Source organism: Scyliorhinus canicula, chromosome 13 (assembly GCF_902713615.1).
Source record: "Scyliorhinus canicula chromosome 13, sScyCan1.1, whole genome shotgun sequence".
Lineage (NCBI taxonomy): Eukaryota > Metazoa > Chordata > Chondrichthyes > Carcharhiniformes > Scyliorhinidae > Scyliorhinus > Scyliorhinus canicula.
Window position 1 is genome coordinate 54153443 of NC_052158.1, and position 25093 is coordinate 54178535.

General features: G+C 45.1%; 1 protein-coding gene across 1 annotated transcript in view; it reads right to left on the minus strand.

Annotated features, from left to right (window-relative positions):
- ryk (receptor like tyrosine kinase) overlaps window positions 1-25093 on the minus strand; it is a 319820-nt gene that overhangs the window by 197443 nt on the left and 97284 nt on the right. Inside the window, exons 3-4 of the mRNA XM_038815667.1 lie at window positions 10674-10773; window positions 2264-2398 (exon numbers count right to left, since the gene is read on the minus strand). Coding sequence (XP_038671595.1) covers window positions 2264-2398; window positions 10674-10773 — 235 coding nt within the window. The remainder of the gene's footprint in view (window positions 1-2263; window positions 2399-10673; window positions 10774-25093) is intronic.

A 25093-nucleotide genomic window follows, 5' to 3' on the forward strand; every position in this document is an offset into this window, starting at 1 on the left:
GCCTGTCGGCAACTACATGTTGGTGCCAGCGCGTACGTGTCAGTGTCGCCATGTGTATTGCCGCAAGTCACCATGCGTTTGTCGGTGTAGGCGTGTGCGCGCGCGCATCAGTGCTCGTGCGTGTGTAGCAGTGCGCATGCGTGTGTGACAGTGCGTGTGAGACAGTGCGTTTGCGCTGGTGCCGGTGCGTTCCTGTCGGCGTGTGCCTGTCGGTGTGTGTCTCGATGCATGCCTGCCGTGCCGGGCGCAGTGTGCGTGTCGGCACGCGAGTGTCGGTGTGTGTATCGGCATGAGTCGCTGTGCTCGTGTTGGCGTAGGTACACGTCACGCACCGGTACGTGTGCTCGCCCATGCATCAGTTATGCATGCATGCGCACGTTGGTATGTGTGCGTGTGCTGCCGTATGTGCGTGCAGCAGCGTATTGGCTCGCACGCATGCGGCGTATAGAGTGAGGCAGTGCGATTCTCTCCATAGCCCTGAAAATGTTTCCTCTTGTAAGTATTTATTCAATTCTCCTTCAATAATTACTACTGAATTTCTTCTATGAGGCTGTGCCTTCCAGATCATAACAGTACATTCAGAATATGTATTTTTCTCACATTGCAATTGGTGGAAGAGTCTAGCAGACATAGGTTTCAGCAGAATAGGTTTAAGGTGTGAAGGGCAAAGTTTAGAGGAGATGTGAAAGGAAAGTTTTTTTTACACAGAGGGGTAGTGGGTGCCTGGAATTCACTGCCGGGGGAGGTGGTGGAAGCAGGTACAACACTGACTTTTAAGGGGCATCTTGACAAACACATGAATAGGATGGGAATAGATCAGGGGTGGGCAAACTACGGCCCGCGGGCCACATGCGGCCCGCCAAAGGTCTTTATCCGACCCACCAAAATCAAGTCATAAAAAAAAATTTAATTAGGTTAATGGGGGGGGGCTGTTGGGTTACTGGTATAGGGTGGATACGTTGACTTGAATAGGGTGATCATTGCTCGGCACAACATGTGTTTCATGTGAAGTTTCTACTTTAAACTATTAATTAATAAAAATTAATTGCTTTTTTTCTTTAAACTGAGTTACTTTGTTTTTCAAATAAATATGTTTCATGTAAAGTTTCTACTTTAAAATATTAATTAATAAAATTTTCTTTAAAAACCTTTTATTTTGGCTATGTTTTAAATAATAATTATTTTACTTAATATACTATGCGGCCCTTTAAAATTGTGAATTTCTGAATGTGGCCCTTGCACAGAAAAGTTTGCCCACCTCTGGAATAGATGGATACGCACCCCGGGAGTGTAGAAGATATTAGGTTACATGGGCAGCATGGTCGGTTCAAGCTTGGAGGGCCAAAGGGCCTGTTCCTGTGCTGTACTTTTCTTTGTTTATTCTTTTGCCAAGTATCTTAATTGTGTGTCCACTGGATTTTGATCTTTCTTCCATGGTAAACAGTTTCTAGTTATGTACTCACCAAAACCCTTCAGGATTCTGAGTACTTCTATTTAGGGCAGCACGGTAGCATGGTGGTTAGCATAAATGCTTCACAGCTCCAGGGTCCCAGGTTCGGTTCCTGGCTGGGTCACTGTCTGTGCGGAGTCTGCACGTCCTCCCCGTGTGTGCGTGGGTTTCCTCCGGGTGCTCCGGTTTCCTCCCACAGTCCAAAGGTGTGCGGGTTAGGTGGATTGGCCATGCTAAATTGCCCGTAGTGTCCTTAAAAGTAAGGTTTGGGGGGGATGGGGTTGTTGGGTTACGGGTATAGCGTGGGTTTGAGTAGGGTGATCATTGTTCGGCACAACATCGAGGGCCGAAGGGCCTGTTCTGTGCTGTACTGTTCTATGTTCTATGTTCTAAATCTACACTTTACTGTTCTGAGGAAGATAAGTCTCATTTATAGGCTCAGAGTAGCATCTTTATTTTTTTGATGAGTGATTCAGGATCAAACTTTTGTCATTGTTTTCACGTGTGAGGGAAGATCAGCCAGGCTTCCAGCAACTTAACATATTGAGACAATAGATAAAGCAACGTCATGCTTTGTTATGAAGCAGCCCTGCACTACATAAAAGCATTACATGACAACGATATGGGTACAGAACTGAGGCCATTGAAGGAATCTTTACGAGAAGAATCCAAAATTGCAAATCTAGTCACAAACATTATATTCATCATAAATTCATCTAACTTCACTCTTAAAACTAAAACAATATTGTTTCATTAATCGCTTGGGATGGGGTACAAAGGACGGACAAAACACTTGTACATAGCACTCCTTACTTTTGTAGCAGAGTTTCCTCCTCTTGAAGTTCAGGACTGTGATGTTCTTTGAAGAGTGAATCGTCAGGTTAAGCAGCACTTCCATGGTCACCTCGGAATCAAGTTTTCCTGTGCATAAGAGGTCCACTCGAAATACTACAAAAGACCAGGAAACTTGTGAAGCTTTTTGTTAAATTCTGCCTGGCCAAAGACCCAGGGTACAAAATTGCAACTTTAAATACAAATAAACTTTAGTAGCTCAGTTATATGACAACTGCCAATTATGAATTTACTATGGACTTGGCAGCAGATAAAATCTATGAAAAGGAGCGAATGGATAAGACTCCTGAAAATATAGAGAAATCACACAAACTGACATTTTTATAGCTTTTATCCAGCTTGCACAGCTCCCAAGGAGATGAGGAGGTGCGTGCAAAAAGTTGTTTATAGATATACATTTGGAATCACAGTTGCTTAACAAGGATTTTAAATAAATTTTATTGAGGCAGGAGAATAGTTCCAATAATTTTTACAGCACTACCAGCCAAAAAGCAGGTTAAAGTCCCAGCCATATTGAGAAGCCAGGGAGAAGGTAAATAGATGCGTCAGGTAATGGGTAAGATGGGAGGAGTGTGTGTGTGTGTGGGGAAATACATCTTCTGCTCTCTTTCCACTCCCCCCCCCCCCCCCTCCGCCACTGGTATGACATCGGAGTGGAAGGTCTGGGCCCACAAAGGGTTATGGGTTATTATCTGATACATCTCAGATGAAAATTCAAGAGCAAAGGTGTTGAAAAGAACCAAAATGTAATATTCCATATTTTCCAGACTTGGAAAAATATCACAAGTTTTTTTATAACTATGTATTTAGCTACATTGCACCCTTATTTTTACGCATGATATTTCTTCGAGTCACAATGTCTGGATAGCAGGGTTAGGAATGAACAACCAAATAGAAGGGTGAGCATATCACCCAAGATTCAGCATTTGCACCAATACTTCAAGGATAAACAAACGAGCCTGTAGCCTAAAGTTGTGTTACATGTTTGCCATCTCAAACATCTAGCCCTTATACAAACATTAAAGCAAAATATATCAGGTGATAGACTTTCCTCCTTTTTTAAGGGTCACATTCATGAATAGCAACTATTTTCATATATTTCATATATGCATTTGCCTAAACGTTTGAATTGTTAATCCTTTTCCAATTCAATGTACACAGTGTACCAGTAGAGTTAGGTATCCGATATACAGCAGTATTTGGGACAGGGTTGGAAGGTAAGTTCACGGAGGGGGAAAATAGGTTTCAGTAGGAGAGTTCTGGGACTTGGCAAAACCACGATAGAGATGCTGCAACTTGACAAAACTAAGTCCCAAGACAAGAATGACTGCGGAAAGAGGAACTGCAGTTTGACAGAACTGAATCCATCTAATTAAATATTGGAAAGACCAAAGGTCTTGGGCGAGATTCTCTGATCTCCACACACCATGTTTCTCGACAGCGGGAGGCGGCCGGTCACAGGATCTTCTCGTCCCACACCGTCAATGGGACTTGCAACTGAATCCACCCAAAGCTGCTGGGAAACCCGTGGCGGGGGTGTGGCGACAGGAAAGAACAAAGAACAAAGCAGGGCAGGAAGATTCTGTCGATGTGAACAGCCGAAGGTCTCGCCCAATATCTTTTGTCCTTGATGCAAATATGGCTTCCTAGTCATCAACACCATCACCCTTCTTGGTCACTGCCGGAGGCTGAAACACACGGACAATCTTAAGCTTAGCTTCTAACCACATACACTCCCCATCACCAAGACTACCTCATCTCCCTCCTTAATACTGTCTAGCTCTATCCCTGTGTCAGTTCACCTGCTGCTCTCCCATTTACACCTATGTTGCCTCTAGACTGGCCAATTCCAATGCTATCCTGGCGAGCTTCCCAGCTTACATCCACAATAACCTTGAGCCTCCAAAACTCTACTGCCCATATTCAAATACACACAAAACTTTATTCACCTATCACCTGTGTGCATGCTGACCTCCACAGATTTGTTTTTAAAATTCACATCCTTAGTGTTTAAATCTGTCCATGACCTACAATATCAACTCATCTTGATTATTTTTCCATTGCTGTTGCCACATTAGTTCTCACAAACCTTCTTCCTAATCATCGTTTCCATTAATAACATTATGCAGAAGAGGTGAGGATTCAAATACCAGACAAATCCCTATGTGGTGGTGCTCTGTGCTCACCTATCAAGACAGGCTGCATCTGCAGGCAGGATTGACCAAATCTCACTTCGGAACTTGGAACAAAAACTCTTCCCAAAGAATGTTGCGACCGCAGACTTGAAGACATTACAAAGATGTGTGAATGATGGACTGAATTTGATGCAACAATTTCCTATTGAAGTTGTGCAATGCTTTCAGTACCATTTATTTTGAAATAAATCAGGCTGATTGGCTATACCAATCAGCTTGAAATAAATCATTGTAAAGGCTTGAGCGAATGGATCTTTTTTGGATTAAGAGGGCACCTCTTAATTAGAGACCTTTGTGTTCAGTTAGTAAGATGATGTAACCAATGGGAGGAGCTAGAGTACTAAACATTTTAGTAGAGAAGCAGAGATTGTTCAGTTGGTTTTTGGAAGTTAAACCATGAAAAGTTTCTGAAAACTTCAGCTAGAGACGGCATTGTTCTGACAGGATTCTCTTAAACAAGTTAGCCTGGGTCTGCTGTTTAAGAAAGTGGATTGAGATGAGATGGTTCTGTTATTTGAGTAGAAGTAAAGATAGCACTCAAGGATTACTGCCTCACTACTGTAGTAAACTAATTTATTGTATGATGATAAAGATATTTTACTACTGTGCTAGTAACCAAGTTTGTTTTAATATACCATATCATTTATGTTGCATCAAATCACTCATAGAGCCAGGTATCCTTTCCTGAGAGACTTACAAAATTAAAATAAAATATTGGGATTTCTGTCAAATATTCTAGCCAATGCTGAGTCCTGATCAGGGATTGTAATACAATGAAGGAACGGCAATATATTTCCAAGTCAGGATGATGAGTGGCTTAGAGGGGAACTTGGAGGTGATGGTGTTCCCATGTATCTGCTGTGCTTGGCCATCCAGGTGGTAGAAATTGTGGGTTTGTAAGATGCTGTCTTAAAGCAGGCTTGGTGAATTCCTGCAGCAAATCTTGTAGATGATGCACATGGCTCCTATTGTGTCGGTGATGAAGGGAGTGAATGTTTGTGGATGGCGTGCCAATTAAGCAGGCTGCTTTGTCTTGGATGGCGTTGAGCTTCTCGAGTGTTATTGGGGCTGCACTAATCCAGGCAAGTGGAGAGCACTCCATCACACTCCTAACTTGTGCCTAAGAGATGGTGGACAGACTTTGGGGAATCAGGATGCTTGTCACATGCTGCAGAATCTCCACGCTCTGGCCTGTTATTCTTGCTGCAGTGTTTCTGTGGCTGATCCACTTAGTCTCCATTGGCCAAAAAACTCTCAGATGTTGATAATGGGTTACCTGGCAATGGTAAAGCTGTTGAATTTGTGGGGAAATGGTTAAATTTTCTTTCATACGAAAATGTTATGGCCTGGCACATAGAACATAGAACATAGAACAGTACAGCACAGAACAGGCCCTTCGGCCCTCGATGTTGTGCCGAGCAATGATCACCCTACTTAACCACGTAACCGGTATACCCGTAAACCAACAATCCCCCCATTAACCTTACACTACGGGCAATTTAGCATGGCCAATCCACCTAACCCGCACATCTTTGGACTGTGGGAGGAAACCGGAGCACCCGGAGGAAACCCACGCACACACGGGGAGGACGTGCAGACTCCGCACAGACAGTGACCCAGCCGGGAATCGAACCTGGGACCCTGGAGCTGTGAAGCATTGACGCTAACCACCATGCTACCGTGAGGCCCCCAATGTGGCATAAATTTAATTTTTCACTTAACCCAAGCTTGAATGTTGCCCAGGTCTTGCTGCACATAGATACAGCTGCTTCCTTTTCTCAGGAGTCACAAATGGAATCAAATTGCAATGATTATTCTGACCTTCTGGTGGAGGGGAGCTGTTGAAAAGGCTATCCTGAAGAGCTCGTGCAATGATATTCTGGGAGTGAATCGAGCATTGCATCAGCAGAAATTTCCTCCAATTAAAAATTAGGAAAACCAAGTTGTGATCGCAAGTTGTGCTTCTGAACACATACACACCATAAATAAGGCCATTACTGTTCCCTCTAACATTGCCCAAGTCTGCCGGCAAGCTACCAAAACTCTCATCCACAGCTCTGATACCTCTAAATTTACTATTCTAATATATTTCTAACTCAATATTCAAAACTCTGTGCTTGCAGATCCTCCGAGTTGAGCAACAGCTTGATTTAAAAATTCTTACCTTGTTTTCAAATCTCTTCGTGACCTGGCCTCTACCAACTTTGTCATAACCACCAGCCCCACAACCCTCAGGTATGTGTAACAGAAACAAATTGCTGGAAAAACTCAGCAGGCTGGCTGCATCTCAGAGTCAGAGTCATACAGTGCAGAAGAGGCCATTCGGCCCATCAATTCTGCACCAATAAAACTATACAAAATTTACACTAATCCCACTTTCCAGCCTGTCCCACAGCCTGGAATAAGATATTTCTAGTGCTCATCCACGTACCTTTTAAATAGTTGTTCGGTTTCCATCTTCTACTATCTCCCCAGACAGTGCCTTCCAGACTCCCATCATTCCCAAGGGTAGGAGAGTCAGATACTAGGGGACACACTTTTTGTTCATCCTCTGGGTGGAAAATTGTTTCCTCAAATCCCTCCTAAATCTCTTGACCCTCACCTTAAAAGTTATGCTTTCTCTCGTCACTGACTCTTCAACTAAGGAGAACAACTGCTTCCTATTCATTCTGTCCATAACCCTCAATCTTACACACTTCAATCAGATCCCCTCCTAGCCTTCTCTCTTCCAGTCTATCCAACCTCTCTTCATAGCTCAAATGTTCCATCTCGGGCAACATCCTGGTGAATCTCCTCTACACTCTCCAGTGCAGTCACATCCTTCTTGTAGTGTGGTGACCAGATTTGAACATAGTACTCCAGCTGTGGTCTAACCAAAGTTTTGTACAGCTCCAACATAACCTTCCTGTTCTTCTAATCCATGCCTTCTTAACTACCTTATTTAAAAAAAAAATATTTTATTCTAAATATTATCAAATTCTTACATAGAGGTATAACTATATCATACTAGTAGTTTCTCATTTTTATTTTAACAAAGTAACTGCAACAATCCTAAATCCCCTATTCCCCCTGTCATGGAAGTTTCCCTTTAAGAAATGTTTTTGTCTTATCACATGGCTTCAGTGATGTCATTGCATGGGTGGAGCTGGGCTGTGGCTCTGGGAATTGGTTTTACTTTCACTTTGAGTTTGAATTGGTTTTGTTCTGCATAGGTTAAAACAAGGTTTTTTTTCTCCATCTGCATTTTAAAAGCTGTTTCCAGACTGCTTGATTACATGAAAAAAGAGATAATTGCTTTCTGGAGGGAATTCAAACCTGCTGTTTTGGAAAGGAAACAAGAGTATCAATACTCTTGATTGTTGTGTGCTGCGCCACACCTTTGAAAAGGGGTTTCTGGGATCTTGTTATTAAACTGCAACAATTAAAGGGGGAATTCATTAAGGGTTATACATAATTACTGTAGCTGTGAGAGGTATTTATGTTTGTAGGTGATAAAAATTCTTACTGTGTGTGTTTATAAAAATGTTAACTAAATTTATAGAATAAAGTTTGTTTTTTGATTAAAAGCACCTAAGACCTCTGTTGAATACTACCTGAAAGGCAGGCCCATGTGCTCATCGGAACGACAATCAATAAACATTTCTAGGTCAGGGGAACCTAACTTTGGAGTTTTCTGAACCCTGGCTCATAACACAACTATCCTCCCCTACACCCTCCTAACCCTCCAACTAATTGCTGGCCACGAACAGGTTCTTAAAGATGCACATCATCCATCTGGAATAGAACCTTTCTTCGGGCCCTCTCTGGGTATATTTAATCTTTTACAATCACAAGAATTCTGCCAGGTCACCCAACCATGTCAAAGCCCTGGATGATATCACCGGGCTACATCCAAGCAGGGCCCGTTTCCAGGCCGCCAAGGCGGCAAAGCACATCAGACTTTCTCCCGCACCTCCCCCCACTCCCCCCCCCAAGCCTCAAAGAGCTCTGAGGAGTATGACACCCCAAAGATTGCTGGCAACGGACACAGCTCTAACTTGAAAACAACGAACTCTGACATGATAACATGACTGGGCAACATGGTAGCACAAGTGAATAGCACTGTGGTTTCACAGCGCCAGGGTCTCAGGTTCGATTCCCCGCTGGGTCACTGTCTGTGCAGAGTTTGCACATTCTCCCCGTGTCTGCGTAGGTTTCCTCCGGGTGCCCCGGTTTCCTCCCAAAGTCCAAAGACGTGCAGGTTAGGTGGATTGGCCATGATAAATTGTCCTTAGTGACCAAAACGGTTAGGAGGGGTTATTGGGTTACAGGGATAGGGTGGAAGTGAGGGCTTAAATGGGTCGGTGCAGACTCGATGGGCCAAACAACTTCCTTCTGCACTGTATATTCTATGATCTCAAAAAATGAGGCCCCGAAGGAGGAAGTTTCAAGACTCTGTTACACGAATAGAAACCTTGGTAAAATGTTCATTTTGAATGTGTATATGCTACCTGCTAAGGATAGTGGGAGGACAATAGTGTCCAATTGGGTGCCACCCGAATCCCTAAACTACGTCTTGGCAGCCTCCCCCCGATCTGTCCTCTTCCCCAGGGAATTTACTGGAAGATTTTGCTCTTGCTCATAGAATCAAAGTTAATTCCTACAATGCAGGAGGTCATTTGGCCCGTTGAGTCTGCACCGACTCTCACCGACCTAGCCCCTCCTCATCCCCATAACCCCACTTAAGCTTTCTGGACACTAGGGGCAATTAAGCATGGCCAATCAACCCAAACTACACATCTTTGGACGATGTGAGGAAACCAGAGCACCCAGAGGAAACCCATGCAGACAAAATGAACATGCAAACTGTCACCTTCAGCAATCTGTGGACAAGCACCCCAAGATTGCTCTGCCTCCTGAGCGCCCTAGTGACATGCCAGTCATTTGAGTACTACCTTGTCTTCTTACTTCTTCCAAAGTGCATCACCCCGTACTTTTCAAGTACAGCACAGGAACTGGCAGTCGGTCCTCCAAGCCTTTGCTGACCATGATGCCATTAACTAAAAAAAAACACACCTTCTGCCCTTACTCGGCCCGTATCCCTTTATGTCTTCCCTATTCACGTATCCAACCATATTCAATTCCACCTGCCACTGATCTGCTCATCTGACCAACCTATCAATATCTTCCTAATCCAAGATCTTCTTTCTTACTATTAACCTCCCCGCAGATCTTGGTGTTAGCTGCAAAATTACTTTCCCCCCTCCCCCCAACCCATTATGCCCCTCATTATTTTATAGGCCTTAATAAGATCATCCTACGCTCCAGGGTAAGGTCTATCCAGCCTCTCCTTATAACTCAGACCATCAAGTGCTGGTGGCATCTTAGTAAATCTGTTCTGCACTCTTTCTAGTTCAATAATATCCGTTCTATAATAGGGTGACCAGAACTGTACACATTATTCCAAGGGTGGCCTTACTAGTGCCGTGCACAACTTCAGCAAGATGTCCCAACTCCTGCATTCAATGTTCTGACCAATGAAACCAAACATGTCGAAAGCCTCCTTCACCACTCTATTCACCTGTAACTCCACTTTGAAGGAGCTATGAACCTGTAACCCTAGATCTTTGTTCTATAACTCTCCCCAACACCCTACCATTAACTGAGTGATCCTGCCCCAATTCAATCCACCAAAATGTATCACCTCACATTTATCTAAATTAAACTCCATCTGCCAATAATCGGCCCACTGGCTCAATTGGTCAAGATCCCGTTGCAATCCTGGATAATCTTCTTCACTGTCCACTGTGCCACCAATCTTGGTGTCATCTGCAAATTTACTAATTTCCAATCCAAATCTGTCGCTGGAGAAATGCAAATGACCTCACCTGGAAATACTGGATGTAAACAGTACAGTTTTACATGATCTTTTTAAAATGTCACTTGGTATAATCAAATTACATTGGAAAGCACAGAAAATACTTGCTCCTGCAAAGCTGTTTTAGCACAGAGGGCTAAACAGCTGGCTTGTAATACAGAACAAGGGTTTCCGTACCGGCCTCCCCAAACAGGCTCCGGAATGTGGCGACTAGGGGCTTTTCACAGCAACTTCTTGAAGCCTACTTGTGACAATAAGCGATTATTATATTATTAAATGGATCAATATCTGTCAATTATTGCTTTCAATCCTCTCTCACCTGATATTGTGCGTGGAACCTCCCCTTGTGCAGAGATATTAGCTCGAGGCATGTCCATGGCTATTAGGTTGTCCACATGAAAGCCCAACTTATACTCAACCTGTCATGGAAAATGTTGGAGTCATGAAAATAATCATTTGGCCATTTACCACACCTATTTACATCATTAAAATCAAACTTAATTAAATTTTCCACAAGTAGTGTTATTAACGTTATTTCCCCAAACTGCAATTTGACTAACTCTACTAACATTAACTGAACAAGTAAAGGTTGAAGGAGAAAAGTAATTTTAACTTTTTAAACTCTTCAAACGCATTTTGCTGGTTCTTAACGGACACAAAACAAGCAGTTTTATGCAGTAGCAACACGAGTGGTGATTACCACGAACAGGATGCTGCTGGCAAGCCAAAAAGGCATTCTGCCTACCACACAAATTAGTAATGTGGTAACTGAATTCCAGTGGTAGTGTGATGACAGGTATGGAGTACACACATCCCAACAACTGGCAGATTATATAAAACAGAACATCCCTTCAGCTGTTTGCAAAGTACTAACCGTACTTTAGCTGGGGTGTTTGCTAGAGCTGTTGGGGAGGGTTTAAACTAATGTGGCAGGGGGATGGGAACCAATACAGGAAGTTGGAAGGTAGTAAAACAGGGACAGAAGCAGAAGGAAATAAGGGGGAAAGTGCAAGGCAGAGAAGCCATAGTCAAAAACCAAAAAGAGCGACAGTACAAGGTACAGTGACTGAGGGGAGCTTAGTGAATAGGCCCAGTAATACTAAAAGTAATAAAACTGGAGATGTTAAGATTCAAAACAGAGGTAAAAAAAACCAACATAAGTGCACTTTACCTGAATGCGCATAGTATTCGGAATAAAGTAAATGAGTTGATGGCGCAAATCATCGTGAATGACTATGATTTAGTGGCCATTACTGAAACATGGTTAAAGAATGGTCACGACTGGGAGTTAAATATCCGAGGGTATCAAACTATTCAGAAGGGCAGAATGGATGGTAAGGGAGGTGATGTAGCTCTGTTATTTAAGGATGACATCCGAGCAATAGTAAGGGATGACATCGGTGCTATGGAGGATAAGGTTGAATCCATTTGGGTGGAAATCAGCAATAGTAAGGCAAAAAAGTAACTGATAGGAGTAGTCTATCGGCCACCAAATAGTAAAGTTATGGTGGGGCAGGCAATAAACAAAGAAATAACTGATGCATGTAGAAATGGTAAAGCAGTTATCATGAGGGATTTTAATCGTTGTCATTGAATGGTGCAGCAGGCTCGAGGGGCCAGATGGCCTACTCCTGCTCCTAGTTCTCATGTTCTTATGTACTCAACCAACCAGTGCTTGGGAAAAGTCAGAAAAGTTTTTTGTTAGATGTGATTCTGCAATTGGATAGCACTTATTGAACAATCTTGAGGGTGCTAGAATTACACTAACAACCCTTGGAAATTTTGCATTCTTGCATGTGTCCTGATGAAGTACAAGATAAAAAGCCTCTCTCTTTGTCTCTTCATGAGCAACATATCGTGAAAAGCCAAAACTGATATTACCCTCCACAATTTGACCATTTATAGTTCTGATAGTTTAAATAAAGTACAACATGCCATGCTCTGAGGAGTGCCCCCGATGGCGCAGTGGTTAGTACTGCTGCCTCACGGTGTTGAGGACTGCATTTGATCCTGGCCCCGGGTCACAGTCTATGTGGAGTTTGCACATTCCGCCAGTGTCTGCATGGGTCTCATCCTCAGTACCCAAATATGTGCAGGATATGTGGATTGGCCACACTAAATTGCCCCTTAATTGGAAAATATATTTTTAAAATGCCATGCTGTAAAATCATATGTTCCTTAATGTTGTCGGAATATGTATTCATTGACTACCAGCTTTCTCATCTATTTTAGTATCATCTGCAAATTTTGCTATGTTACACTCTGTCTCTAATTGCAGATAGTAAGTTACAGATAGTAACTACAGATAGTAAACAGTTTGAAGTTAGAGGGCTGCCCCTGCGACACCCCGCTGGTTATGTTCGACAGTCAGGGAAGGACACATTTATCCTGACCCTCCAATCCCCTGTGATCTTACCATCTGGATATGTATTTATTGTGGTACCTTTTCATCCCTGAGGTTCTGTCTGTAACTGCCCACTGTAGCCACCGAAGTTGGCCATTCCCTCAATACAAAATGGAGGAACGCAAAGCTTGCAGGGTAAAATGGACAAAGTTTGCAGCACAAGCAGGCTGCAACAAGCCACTGTGTATTCTGTCTGTTAAGAGAGCAGACAGCACCGAAACGAACATTCCGCATACTAATGAGGCAATTTCCGGGACAGTTGGCATAGTAATGGAACGATCCCAGGGACAAAGGACACAAATAGGGAAGTGAGTGCAACATTGTATGGGAAGCCAGACACCCCGGCACCAGCGGAGTTCGAAGACAAAGCACCTGAAGGCCCGCCCAGTAGCCAAGGGACAGCCTCAGTATTGGGGGATTCAAACAAATCGATTGAGAAGAGACCCAATCGATCCCCAGCAAATAGAGGGTCTGCCCAAAAAGGCGCGAAGCCCTAGGACCTATAAAAGACAGGTCCCAAACTCAGTTTGTTCTTCTTGACCAGCCCTCCTCTCTTGACCAGCCCTCTCGACCACCTTGACCGAGAGAGAGGTTCGGTTCGGACAGCAGCCGCCAGCAAGTAAGTGTCTCACAACGATCGCTACCAGAGATAGACACTCCTGACCCCTTTTAACCCGCACCAACCTGAAGTCTGCGGACCCAGTGCAGAGCAAGAAGCCATTGTCCCCCTGATCCGGCAGTTCCTTGTTCAGATAAGTATTGGTCTATTTGGTGGTAGGAATAGTTTAGTCATCTTAGCGTGTGCATGAGTAGTTTATAATTGTTTTATAATAAACTCATTTGTTTGAACTTACTAATTGGTGTATAGTTTTATTGCTTTGAACTTGACCTTGAAACTTGTGGCGGTATCTTAACGATACCTGGCGGCTCCAGAGCTAAGGAACGAAACAGAGCCAAATTGAGTGTTAAGCACACTCACCCAGAACGAGCAACATTTAGTGGCGACTCTGGTGGGACTCGATTAGAAGTGGCCCCCCCACTCCGAGAGAACCCAGAAATTTGAATCTGAAATCCAATTGGGAAAAGGAAAAACCACAAGTGTTCAACTTCAATACTCCTAATTCGGAAATGTGTTTTTTGCATGCGTAACTAACAGGATTGTAAGGTAAAAGCGAGAGATTTTTGTTGCGACAAACTGTCGGGAGTTTTATAAGTCGGAACATAGCGAAAGCCGTACCCGTATTTTATAGCATTGCCTTATTATCCCTCGTTCCAAATTTAAAAAAGAGTATAGGTAAAGCACGTAAGCCTATGGCAATTGTGTCCTGCTTGGCACAATTGCGAGGCACAGAGGAGGTCGTCAGGACGCTCCGAGCCGAGTAAGAGGAGAAGAACCGAATGAGCAAAGTGGATGTCAGGGACATCGAAAAGGAGAATCTAGGTTTAAGGCAACGACTGGTAGATAAGGATAGAGAGGTGGATGATGCCAAGAGGGCACATCAGTCTTGTCTAGCCCATCTGAGCAGTTCTCAGGTTCAATACGAAAAGGCCTATCAAGATGTGCAGCGTGCAATCTTGGTAAGAGAAGCAGAAAAGCAGGTAGAAATACTAAAGAAGCAGTGTCGCGACCTAAAGGCAGCTTTAAGGGCACTCCATGCTGCCACCACTGAGCAAAAGCAAAGCACAGTGGACCACACTCAATGTAGGAAGCAGATTGTGCAGCTGCAATCTCTGCTTTCTGTCCAGAATGGGTTCCAAGAGACATTTGGGACACAGTTAGTGAAGAAAATGCCCCAGATTGGCAGGAGTTGAGTGAAACCGCGCAGCGCTATGTTCAGGGAACATGTGCACCAGTAGCGCAACAGAAAAGGAAAGCGCCCCAACCCCCCACAGATCAGATAGCACCCGCACCTATGAACCCAGTCACCACCCAAAGAAAAGCAACCGCAGAAAGCGCACCCCATATCACATACACAACCCCCTTAACCGTAACACAACTAAGGGACGCGTGTGAGAAAATCACCCCGTTCCTCCCCACTGCAGACCCCCACCAATTTTTCGCACTAGTGAAATAGCGGGCGACCATGTACGGCCTGGATGAGCGAGAGCAGGTTAAGCTCACGGTTTTGAGTTTAGACTCATCGCTAGTAGCAGCCCTCCCCAACCGACAGAACGTTGGAGGAGGCACCCTCGAAGAAATGCAAACAGCTATTTTAGACGCGATAGGGTACAACAGAGGAGACCCAGTCGAAGGCCTAAATAAGTGTAGGCAGAAAAGAACCGAGCACCCCACAGCATTCGCAGGAAAGCTGTGGATTCATTTCACTGCCGTTTTTGGTGATTTAGACCGCGCACGTTTAACCCGAGACGATATGGTTAAATGGACCCGCACAATCATCTCCCACGCCACAGATGCAGGACAGAATGTCTGCAGCAATTATGACCCCTCAGAAGAGGCCCATAACGGAAAATGAATATTGAAAAGATTGTCCCGCGCTTGGGAGCAATCTGTCCAAGGCAAGATAAAAGTACAGAACCCCGAAGAAGCTCAGGCTGCAGCAGATATTCAGGCAGTGAGAGCACACCAAAACCCCGCATGGGTAAATGAAGGAAAGAACAGCCCCCCACAGAAGTCACAAGAATGTTATAACTGCAGACAGTTAGGGCATTTCGCCAGGGAATGCAACGCCCCGCAGAAATCTCAGAGGGGTCAGCAGACAGGCAGTCTGACCAGGAACAAAGCAAAGCCTATCCATAGTATAGGGATGCAGTCAGGACAGACCAATGTGGACGGAACAGACTGACGGTGTTCGGGCTCCCCACTTCGGTCTGTGACACCCTCTGGGACAAATCTGGAAGACCGGTGGTCACGGCGAAAATTCGTGGAAAGCCCATAGAATTACTTTGGGACACAGGAGGGTACTGCAGTACCATTAATTCCTCCACTACACCACAGGCAGACACATGGCCCACTACAGCCACAATAACCCTCAGTGGCTTTACAGGTCACTCACAGCAGGGACACATTACAGCCCCTGTATCAATCCAACTAGGGAACATCTCCACCAGACACCCCGTTGTTTTAGTTAATCTGCCCCGCACAGCAGAACACATACTGGGTATTGACTTTATGAATGCCCACAGCCTGTCTTCAATCCAGTAAATCAGTGTGTCTGGCGAATGGCGAAATCTGACAGAGCACCCGCAACTCTCACAGTAGGAGAGTATGCGAACAGGATTAGCTCAGTAGGCGACTATTGTTTTGACCCGACCACACTTAGCACGGACAAACAGGTTAGGGCAGTACTGAATAAGCACAGGACAGCATTTGCCAGTCACCGGCACGACAGCGGCAGAATGACTGGACAAGTTCAAATTACAGGACCTGACCCGAGACCACACAGATAGTACAGATTTCCCCTAGAAGCAGAGGGAGAAATTGGAGAGCTTATTAGAGCAGGGTGTACTTAGCACAGTAGCCTCGACTAATAATGCCCCTATTTGGCCAGTGAGGAAGCCCAACGGATCATGGCGTCTGACCATTGATTATCGGGAACTCAACAAAGTTACCCCAGCTGCAGCCCCCACGGTAGCAACAAGTCCCGAGACCATGCTCAAGAAGGGAATCCACTCCAAATATTTCACGGTATTGGACATTAGCAACGGCTTTTGGTCAATCCCATTAGCAAAGGCGTGCCAGTACAAATTTGCCTTCACAGTCAAAGGACAGTAGTACACGTGGACATGCCTCCCACAAGGATTCCACAATTCCCCCTCCATTTTCCACCTGCAGTGGCAAATGGACTAGCAAAATTTTCCCGACCCGAATGTCTGGTACAGTGGACGACCTATTACTGCAGACACACACCAAGGCAGAGCACATCACACTTCTGTCCGAACTCCTGGAACTATTGCAAGACATTGGATGTAAGGTTAACCCCAGAAAGGCCCAAATATTGGAGAATCAAGTGATGTATTTGGGAACAGTCATCACACACGGCAAACGCGAGATCGAGTTCAAAAGAATTGACTCGATCGTCAAATTGCCCCTTCCCCAAAATGTTTCAGCCCTCCGGTCGTTTTTAGGACTGGTTGGGTATTGTCGGAAACATATCGATGGTTTTGCGACAAAGGCAGCCCCACTATCAGACCTCCTTCCGCAGAATGGCTTCCGCAGCATACAGAGGCTGTGGAAGAGTTAAAGAAAGCCCTTAGCGCAGCACCCGTGCTACAGGTTCCAGACCCGCTCTCCGCCTATGCAATTGAGGTAGCTAGCACAGATCTGACCCTCTCAGTCGTGCTCCTTCAGGAACGGCACGAGCAGCTACGACCAGTGGCTTATGCCTCACGACTGTTAGACCCCGTGGAGCAAGGTTTCTCAGCCTGCGAAAGGCACCTGCCTTTTCTGGGCAGTACAATATTTTTCCTACATTACCGGACTCAACCCCATCACCATTTTGACCGAACATACCCCCACACAGTTACTTTTAGACGGACGACTGAAGGACGGTTCAGTGAGCCAGATAAGAGCAGCTAGGTGGACACTTCTGTTACAAAGACGGGACATAACAGTTAGATGGGACATAACAGTTAAACGGACCAAGGCACACACATTTTTAGCAGACAACCTACAGTATCCAGGACAACCCCATGAATGCGAAATAGTAGCACCCCTACACAATACAGGACCCTTCATTGCTAAGACGCCCCCCAGGAAGATAGGGAAATCAAGCCAGAGCCCCCAGCACACATGCACGTGTGCCCCCTTGAAAATCTATGTGGACGGTTCATCCACAGTTTTAGATGGCGAACGCATTACAGGATGCGGTATTTATGTGGAAGATGTGCAGGGACGCGCTCTAGAGGAGATAGCATTAAAGTTACCCAGACACTTAGGCGCGCAGGCAGCAGAGCTCGCGGCCAGAGCATAGATAGTGGACCACCCACATTCGTTCCCCAGCCCAGCAGACATATATTCGGAGAGTTTATATGTCTGTAACAGCCTCACAGATTTTCTACCCCTGTGGAGGACAAGAGGTTTTGTCTCCACGGACTGGAAGCCCCTTCCATCAGCCCCATTACTCTGCCATATCCTAGAGAAGGCAAAGGATAGGACGTATGGCATCATTAAAGTTAGAAGCCCCCATCGATCATCCCCCCCCTGGAAATGTGAAAGCCGACACACTGGCTAAAGCAGGTTCCAGGCGAGGTCATTTTTGGACACTCCCAGCTAGCGCACGAGCGCATGAGTTCAGTTCAGGTCTCACAGACAGACATCGAAGATTTAGTCAGGCACAGAAACAGGACGCAAATCTCCAGGGGATTTTAAAAGGAAACTTTGTGGCCCAGTACGACAAATTCAAACACGCTTTGACCACACATGAGGGTGTGATTATCAAAGACCAGTTGTATGTGGTTCCTGAGAAAGACAGGAATCAAATGATTGCCTTATTCCATGATGGTCATGGACACCAAGGGATCGACCCTACCACAGCCCACCTTCGACAGCTCTGTTGGTGGCCGAATTTAAGAGAAGATGTTACCCACTACATAGAGAACTGTTTAATTTGTGCGTAGAATAACCCAGAAAGGTATTCTAGGAAGGCACAGCTCAGCAACACTTGCCCCGTTAATGGCCCCTGGACTAACCTCCAGATCGATTTTATAGGTCCATTGCCCCCTTGCAGGAATGGCTATAAATATGTTATGGTGGTCATAGATACGTTCACGAAATGGGTAGAGGCATTCCCATATCATACGAACACAGCAGACAGCCGCAAAGATCCGGACCCACCACATATTTACTAGATGGGGGCACCCCAGAAGTATTGAATCAGATCAGGGATCTCATTTCACAGGACGGATCATGAAGAACGTCCTCACCATATTCGGCATTAAACAAAATTTTCACATTGTGTATCACCCCCAGTCAAGCGGGATAGTGGAACGCATGAATCGGACTCTAAAATCGACCCTTAGAAAGATGGTACAAGAGAACAATTCAACTTGGGATTCAGTGCTCCCATTCGCTCTAATGTTTATAAGAAATACTGTTTCAGCATCAACAGGTTTCACCCCACACACACTCATGAAAGGTTCAGAATTCCTTTTAGGACTCGACATGACCAGCCCAGAAGTGACGGCCCTCACACACGAGAAAGCAGTAAAACAATTAGTTGAGACTGTAAGGTCTGCTCAGCTAGCAGCCGCAGTAAAATTGGGTAAAAGGCGGAAACAGAGCAAGGCCTGTTTCAACAAAAATGTCCATACCACAGAATTTCAGGTTGGGCAACAGGTAATGTTATCTGTGTATAACCCCCAGCACGTTTTTGGTCCCCAAAATTTTCCAGCTCGTACTCAATTTCGGACAAAATCAGCCCCTCAGTATATCGGATAAAGTACCCCAACGGTAAGACTGCGTGGTTCCATATTAACCAGTTAAAGGCTTATGGAACACAGTCAAACCACTCACACCATGTCCTGCTAGACGCAGCAGAACACCTCGCCCCGCCCTCAAGAGACACATTTCCACCCTCCCCCTCGCAGACCAGTTCATCATCGGACTCGACCTCGACTCCACCCACTGACTCCAGACCACGCCCCGGAACGCCCACAAGCTGCCACAGCAGAGACAGTGACAGTGAGACTGAGGACAGCCACAGCACTCCACCCTACAGCCCCCACTTCAGCGACTTCGACCCCGACTCCACTGACCCCATGGAGATCACTTACCTAAAAACTCCAGACCAACACCCAAACCCACCACTGATGACACCGACAACGCTCCTTCAAATTTAGACCCCACGATTTGGCACAGGGACAATTCATGGAGACTTGTCCGCAATGATGAGAGTGACACCCGGGCACACAATGCCAAAATTGCATGCCTGATCCATACAAGGGTATGGGATCCGGGAGAAGAGGATGACTCTGAGTCTGACTCCCAACACAGCAACCCCTTTGCGACCCTGTTTGCAGAGAATGAAGAGAAGTGAGGTGTCCAGATGATGTAAAAAGAGGAACCGCTTGAGAGATAAAGGGTGTCCTTTCTGATGGAACCTGCACCCATGTTTAGACGTTTGTTTGTATGTTAAGTGTTTGCTATGGAGATTGGCCACTCGCTTTTCAGCCGAAACGTTTGTGACCACCTCACATGCACGTTAGTTTGTCCGCCGATATTTCTGAGAACTTGACTCAGCTGCAATGTCTGGAGCCCAACTTAAGGCTTCACCCTTCACCCCACTAGGAGCATCTTGGCTCCCCCTTTTTTTTAGGTGCCCCTCAACTCAACAATGATTACATTCATGCCCGTTCGTTCCAGGTCGCTCAGGCAGTGGAGAAACGGCATTGAGGACCCGCCCTGTCTGAGGACCCCCCTCTGGTTAGCTAAGCTCGGGTACAGCACAGCACGCCCTACCCGGGGATTCCACCCAAATCTTACCAGTCGCGGCCCACACACAACCCATTTCGACTGTCTTATTTCTAAAAGTTTGTTTTCATCGGGTTACGTTTAACGCAGCCCTTTTGTTGCAACCCTCATGCTATTTACATCCAGGAACATTTTGGGATGGTAAATTGCAACACTCTGCGAGAAGGCTCGCACTGGTTTAGTAGTTAAGTATATGTCTGGTCCTAAATCCGCTTTTGAAAAAAAAAGAGGGAGTCACATGGAGGTGACCACCATAAAGGGAAATTTGGAACAAGAGGACAGGTATACTTAAAGTCAAGATATTAAGCTGAACACTAACAGATAATATGCTTGATTCCATAGCTTTCGGACGTTCGAGAGAGGAACCGAAGCAACAGCACAGCAAGATCCCAGGAAGGAAAGAGAAGAGGAGAGAGAAGATGAAGAGCATTCCAATTGCTATGTTTTTAGCTTTTGTGGCATCTGCGTGGTTGCGCGTGGATGCGAACGCCCCTTTCCGACAGTACAACGTTTGCTAACTTCTCCCAAACCCAGACCACCCCCTGCCCAGTCAATGGTAACAGTACCCCGACCTGGTGTACCAGAATTGTGACATGGTACTCCTTGTCGTACGTTATAGAATCACTTTTAGCAATAGCGATCATCTGTATTATAGTCCAAACCCTCAGGATGAGGAAATGGAGAAGGAGAGCCTCCCGCTCTCGTGCCTCAACAGTGTATAGAGTGAGATCCCCTATGTTTGGATTCCACCAGTCCCCCGAACCCCTGGAAATGTAATCAAGTATTTATTTTTACACTCGATGCCTTTGTCAAATAAAGAGATTCTATTAATGATGTACCTCTGCGCTCGACTGCCAAGTCAGAGAGAATGAAATGTAATGATGCTGCTGTGTGAATGATTAAGGATTTAGAATGTTGTAGAATGTTTAAATACGAGATGAGAGTAGTTTATTGAGGATAGTTAGAGGTTCCCGATTCCAATTGATAATGCATGTCACCTTTGACATGGCGCCAATCAGAAATTGTTAGATAAAGTTTTTTTGCCATAATTGAGGAAAGTGCAGAAGTCATGGAACTCGCTGAGGTCAGGGAACCCAAAGACACCGAACTTGGGTGATCCTTCATGATTTCTCAAGAGGATCACAAGGAGGGACTGTAGCCACCGAAGTTGGCCATTCCCTCAATACAAAATGGAGGAACGCAAAGATTGCAGGGTAAAATGGACAAGGTTTGCAGCACAAGCAGGCTGCAAGAAGCCACTGTGTATTCTGTCTGCTAAGAGAGCAGACAGCACCGAAACGAACATTCCGCATACTAATGAGGCAATCTCCGGGACAGTTAGCATAGTAATGGAACGATCCCAGGGACAAAGGACACAAATAGGGAAGTGATTGCAACATTGTATGGGAAGCCAGACACCCCGGCACCAGCGGGGTTCGAAGACAAAGCACCTGAAGGCCTGCCCAGTAGCCGAGGGACTACCTCAGTATTGGGGGGGATTCAAACAAATCGATTGGAAAGAGACCCAATCGATCCCCAGCAGATAGAGGGTCTGCCCAAAAGGGCGCGAAGCCCTGGGACCTATAAAAGACAGGTCCCAAACTCAGTTCGTTCTTCTTGACCAGCCCTCCTTTCTTGACCAGCCCTCTCGACCAGCCTTTACCGAAGAAGACCTTGAACAAGAGAGAGGAGAGGTTCGACCAGCAGCCGCCAGCAAGCAAGTGTCTCACAGCGATCGTTACCAGAGATAGACACTCCTGACCCCTTTTAACCTGTACCAACCTGAAGTCTGTGGACCCATTGCAGAGCAAGAGGCCATTGTCCCCCTGATCCGGCAGTTCCTCATTCAGATAAGTATTGGTCTATTTGGTGGTAGGAATAGTTTAGTCATCTTAGCGCGTGCATGAGTAGTTTATAATTGTATTATAATAAACTCATTTGTTTGAACTTACTAATTGGTGTATAGTTTTATTGCTTTGAACTTGACCTTGAAACTTGTGGCGGTATCTTAACGATACCTGGCGACACCAGAGCTAAGGAACGAAACAGAGCCAAATTGAGTGTTAAGCACACGCACCCAGAACGAGCAACACCACAAATTCAGTTAAAACGAAAACTTAAGCTTTTCTACCTTAAAAGACAAAGCAACGCTCACAAACCTCTGCTGGCCTATTTATTCTTCACGCCATTGCCCTCTCTAAACACAATAGCAAGAACTTGACCAACGCCCACACATACAAACACCTTTGTCCAGCATGAATCTAACTATAGGTTTCACCGTTCAAGGCACAGAAACATTAAATTAAACCCATTTAAAACATTTCTAATGTTTACCAATACAAATATAAATCCTTTAAAACTACCTTTGTTTTCTTAACAGTCAAATGACTGCAATAGGGCAGAGAAAGGAGAGCAGAATAGTCAAACAATTAAATAGAGATTAGAAATTTATGAAATAAGTATCAAATGATGCATTTTGACAAAAAGGGCAAGGGAATGCAATGCAGGCTAAATGGCAAAATCCTAATAGTGTACAGGGACAGATTGCCGGGGGGGGGGGTCATGCAAATAGATCGTTCAAGGTGGTCCAACATGTTACATAGAGACATAGAAAATAGGAGGCAGAAGACATTCGGCCCTTTGAGCCTGCTCTGCCATTCAATGTGATGATGGCTGCTCATCAAGTTCAATACCCTGATTCTACCTTCCCCCCCCCATATCCCTTGGTCCCTTTAGCCCCAAGAGGTTATCTAATTACTTCTTGAAATTACACAACATTTTAGCACAGATTCCACAGATTCACCACTCTCTGGGTGAAGAAATTTCTCCTCACCTCAGCCCTAAATAGTTTATCCCTGATCTTAGAATGATAACCCATAGTTCTGGACTCCCCACCATCGGGAACATTGTTTCTGAATTTACCCGGTCTAATCCTGTTAGAGTTTTTATGAGATCCCCTTTCACTCTTCTAAACTCCAATTAATAGAATCTTAACTGACTTCGTCTCTCCTCATATGACAGTCCCACCATCCCAGGAATCAGCTTGATAAACCTTCGCAGCACTCCCTCCACAGCAAGAACATCTTTCCTCACCTGAGCACACCAAAACTGCACACAATACTCCAGGTATGGCCTGAGCAATGCCCTATGCAATTGCAGTGAAACATCTTTTGTCCTGTACTCAAATGCTCTCACTATGAAGGCCAACATACCATTTGCCTTCTTTACTGCCTGCTGGACCTATGTGTTTACTTCTAGCGAGTGATGCATGAGGATACCAAGGTCTCACTGAGTATCCACCTCTCTCAATTTACATCATTCAAATAATAATCCGTCTTCCTATTTTTGCAACCGAAGCTGATGCCGTGCATATGCCCACTCACTCAGCCTGTCGATATCCTGCTGAAGCACCTCTGCATCCTCCTCACAACTCCCCCTCCCACACAACTTTGGATCATCTCCAAATTTGGAGGTAGCAATAATAATCTTTGTTAGGTGTCACAAATAGGCTTACATAAGCACTGCAATGAAGTTACTGATAAAATCCCCAAGTCGCCACACTAAGGCGCCTGTTCAGGTATGGCGAGGGAAATTTCAGAACGTTCAATTAACCGAACAAACATATTTTTCAGGATTTATGGAAGGAAACCAGAGCACCCGGAGGAAACTCGCACTGACACGGGGAGTACATTTAGTTCCCTCGAACAAGTCATTAATATATAATGTGAACTGATGGGGTCCCAGCACAGATCGCTGCAGTACCCCACTAGTCACTGCTTGCCAATCAGAAAAAGGTCCATTTATTCCAACTTTTAGCCACAATGATGGGTTGGAGACGCTGGGATGGTCTCCTTGAAGCAAAAAAGATTGAGGGGAGATATAATAGAGGCTGACAAGGATAAACTCTACCCATTGGCTAATGGCACAAGAGGGTCAAGGTTCTGGATTTAGATTTGGTATGATTTAGATTTGATTTATTGTCACATGTACCAAAGTCGATTGGCCACGCTAAAGTGCCCCTTAATTGGAAAAAATGAATTGGCTACTCTAAATTTAAAAAAAAGTAAGATAGTTCCAGTAAATGTGAAAAAGAACACAGTAAATCGTCAAATACGTAATTACAGTATGGAACAAGGGCAAAATAACAAAGCAAATACAACATAAGCAAGAGCAGCATACAGTGTCGTGAATAGTGTCTTATTAGGGAACAGATCAGATGAGGGAGTCGTCGAGGAGCCTGGTAACTGTGGGAAAGAAGCTGTTGCTAAGTCTGGATGTACGGGTCTTCAGACTTCTTTATCTTCTGCCTGATAGAAGGGTCTGGAAGAGGACAAAGCCTGGATACGAGGGATCTCTGACAATGCTGTCTGCCTTCCAGAGGTAGGGGGAGGTGTAGATAGAATGAATGGGAGGGTGGCAAGCTTGTGTAATGCGTTGGACTGAGTTCACCACACCCTGCAGTTTTTTGCGATCGTGGGCTGAGCAGTTGCCATACCAAGCTATGATGCAGCTGGATAGGATGCTTTCCAGGCACATCTGTTGAAGTTTGAGAGAGCCAATGCAGACATGCCAAATTTCTTTAGCTTCCGAAGGAAGTAGAGATGTTGCTGGACTTTCTTAACTGTTGCATCAATGTGAGTGGACCAGGACAGTCTGTTGGTACCTCCAGTCTGTTAGTGATGGTGATACCCAGGAACCTAAAGCTCTCCACTTTGGAGCCATTGATGTAGACAGGCGTATGTGTCATACTACGCTTCCTGAAGTCGATGATCAGTTCCTTGGTTTTGCTGACATTGAGAGGGAGGTTGTTTTTGGTACACCATACAAAGAACAAAGAAAATTACAGCACAGGAATAGGCCCTTCGGCCCTCCCAGCCTGCGCCGATCCAGATCCTTTATCTAAACT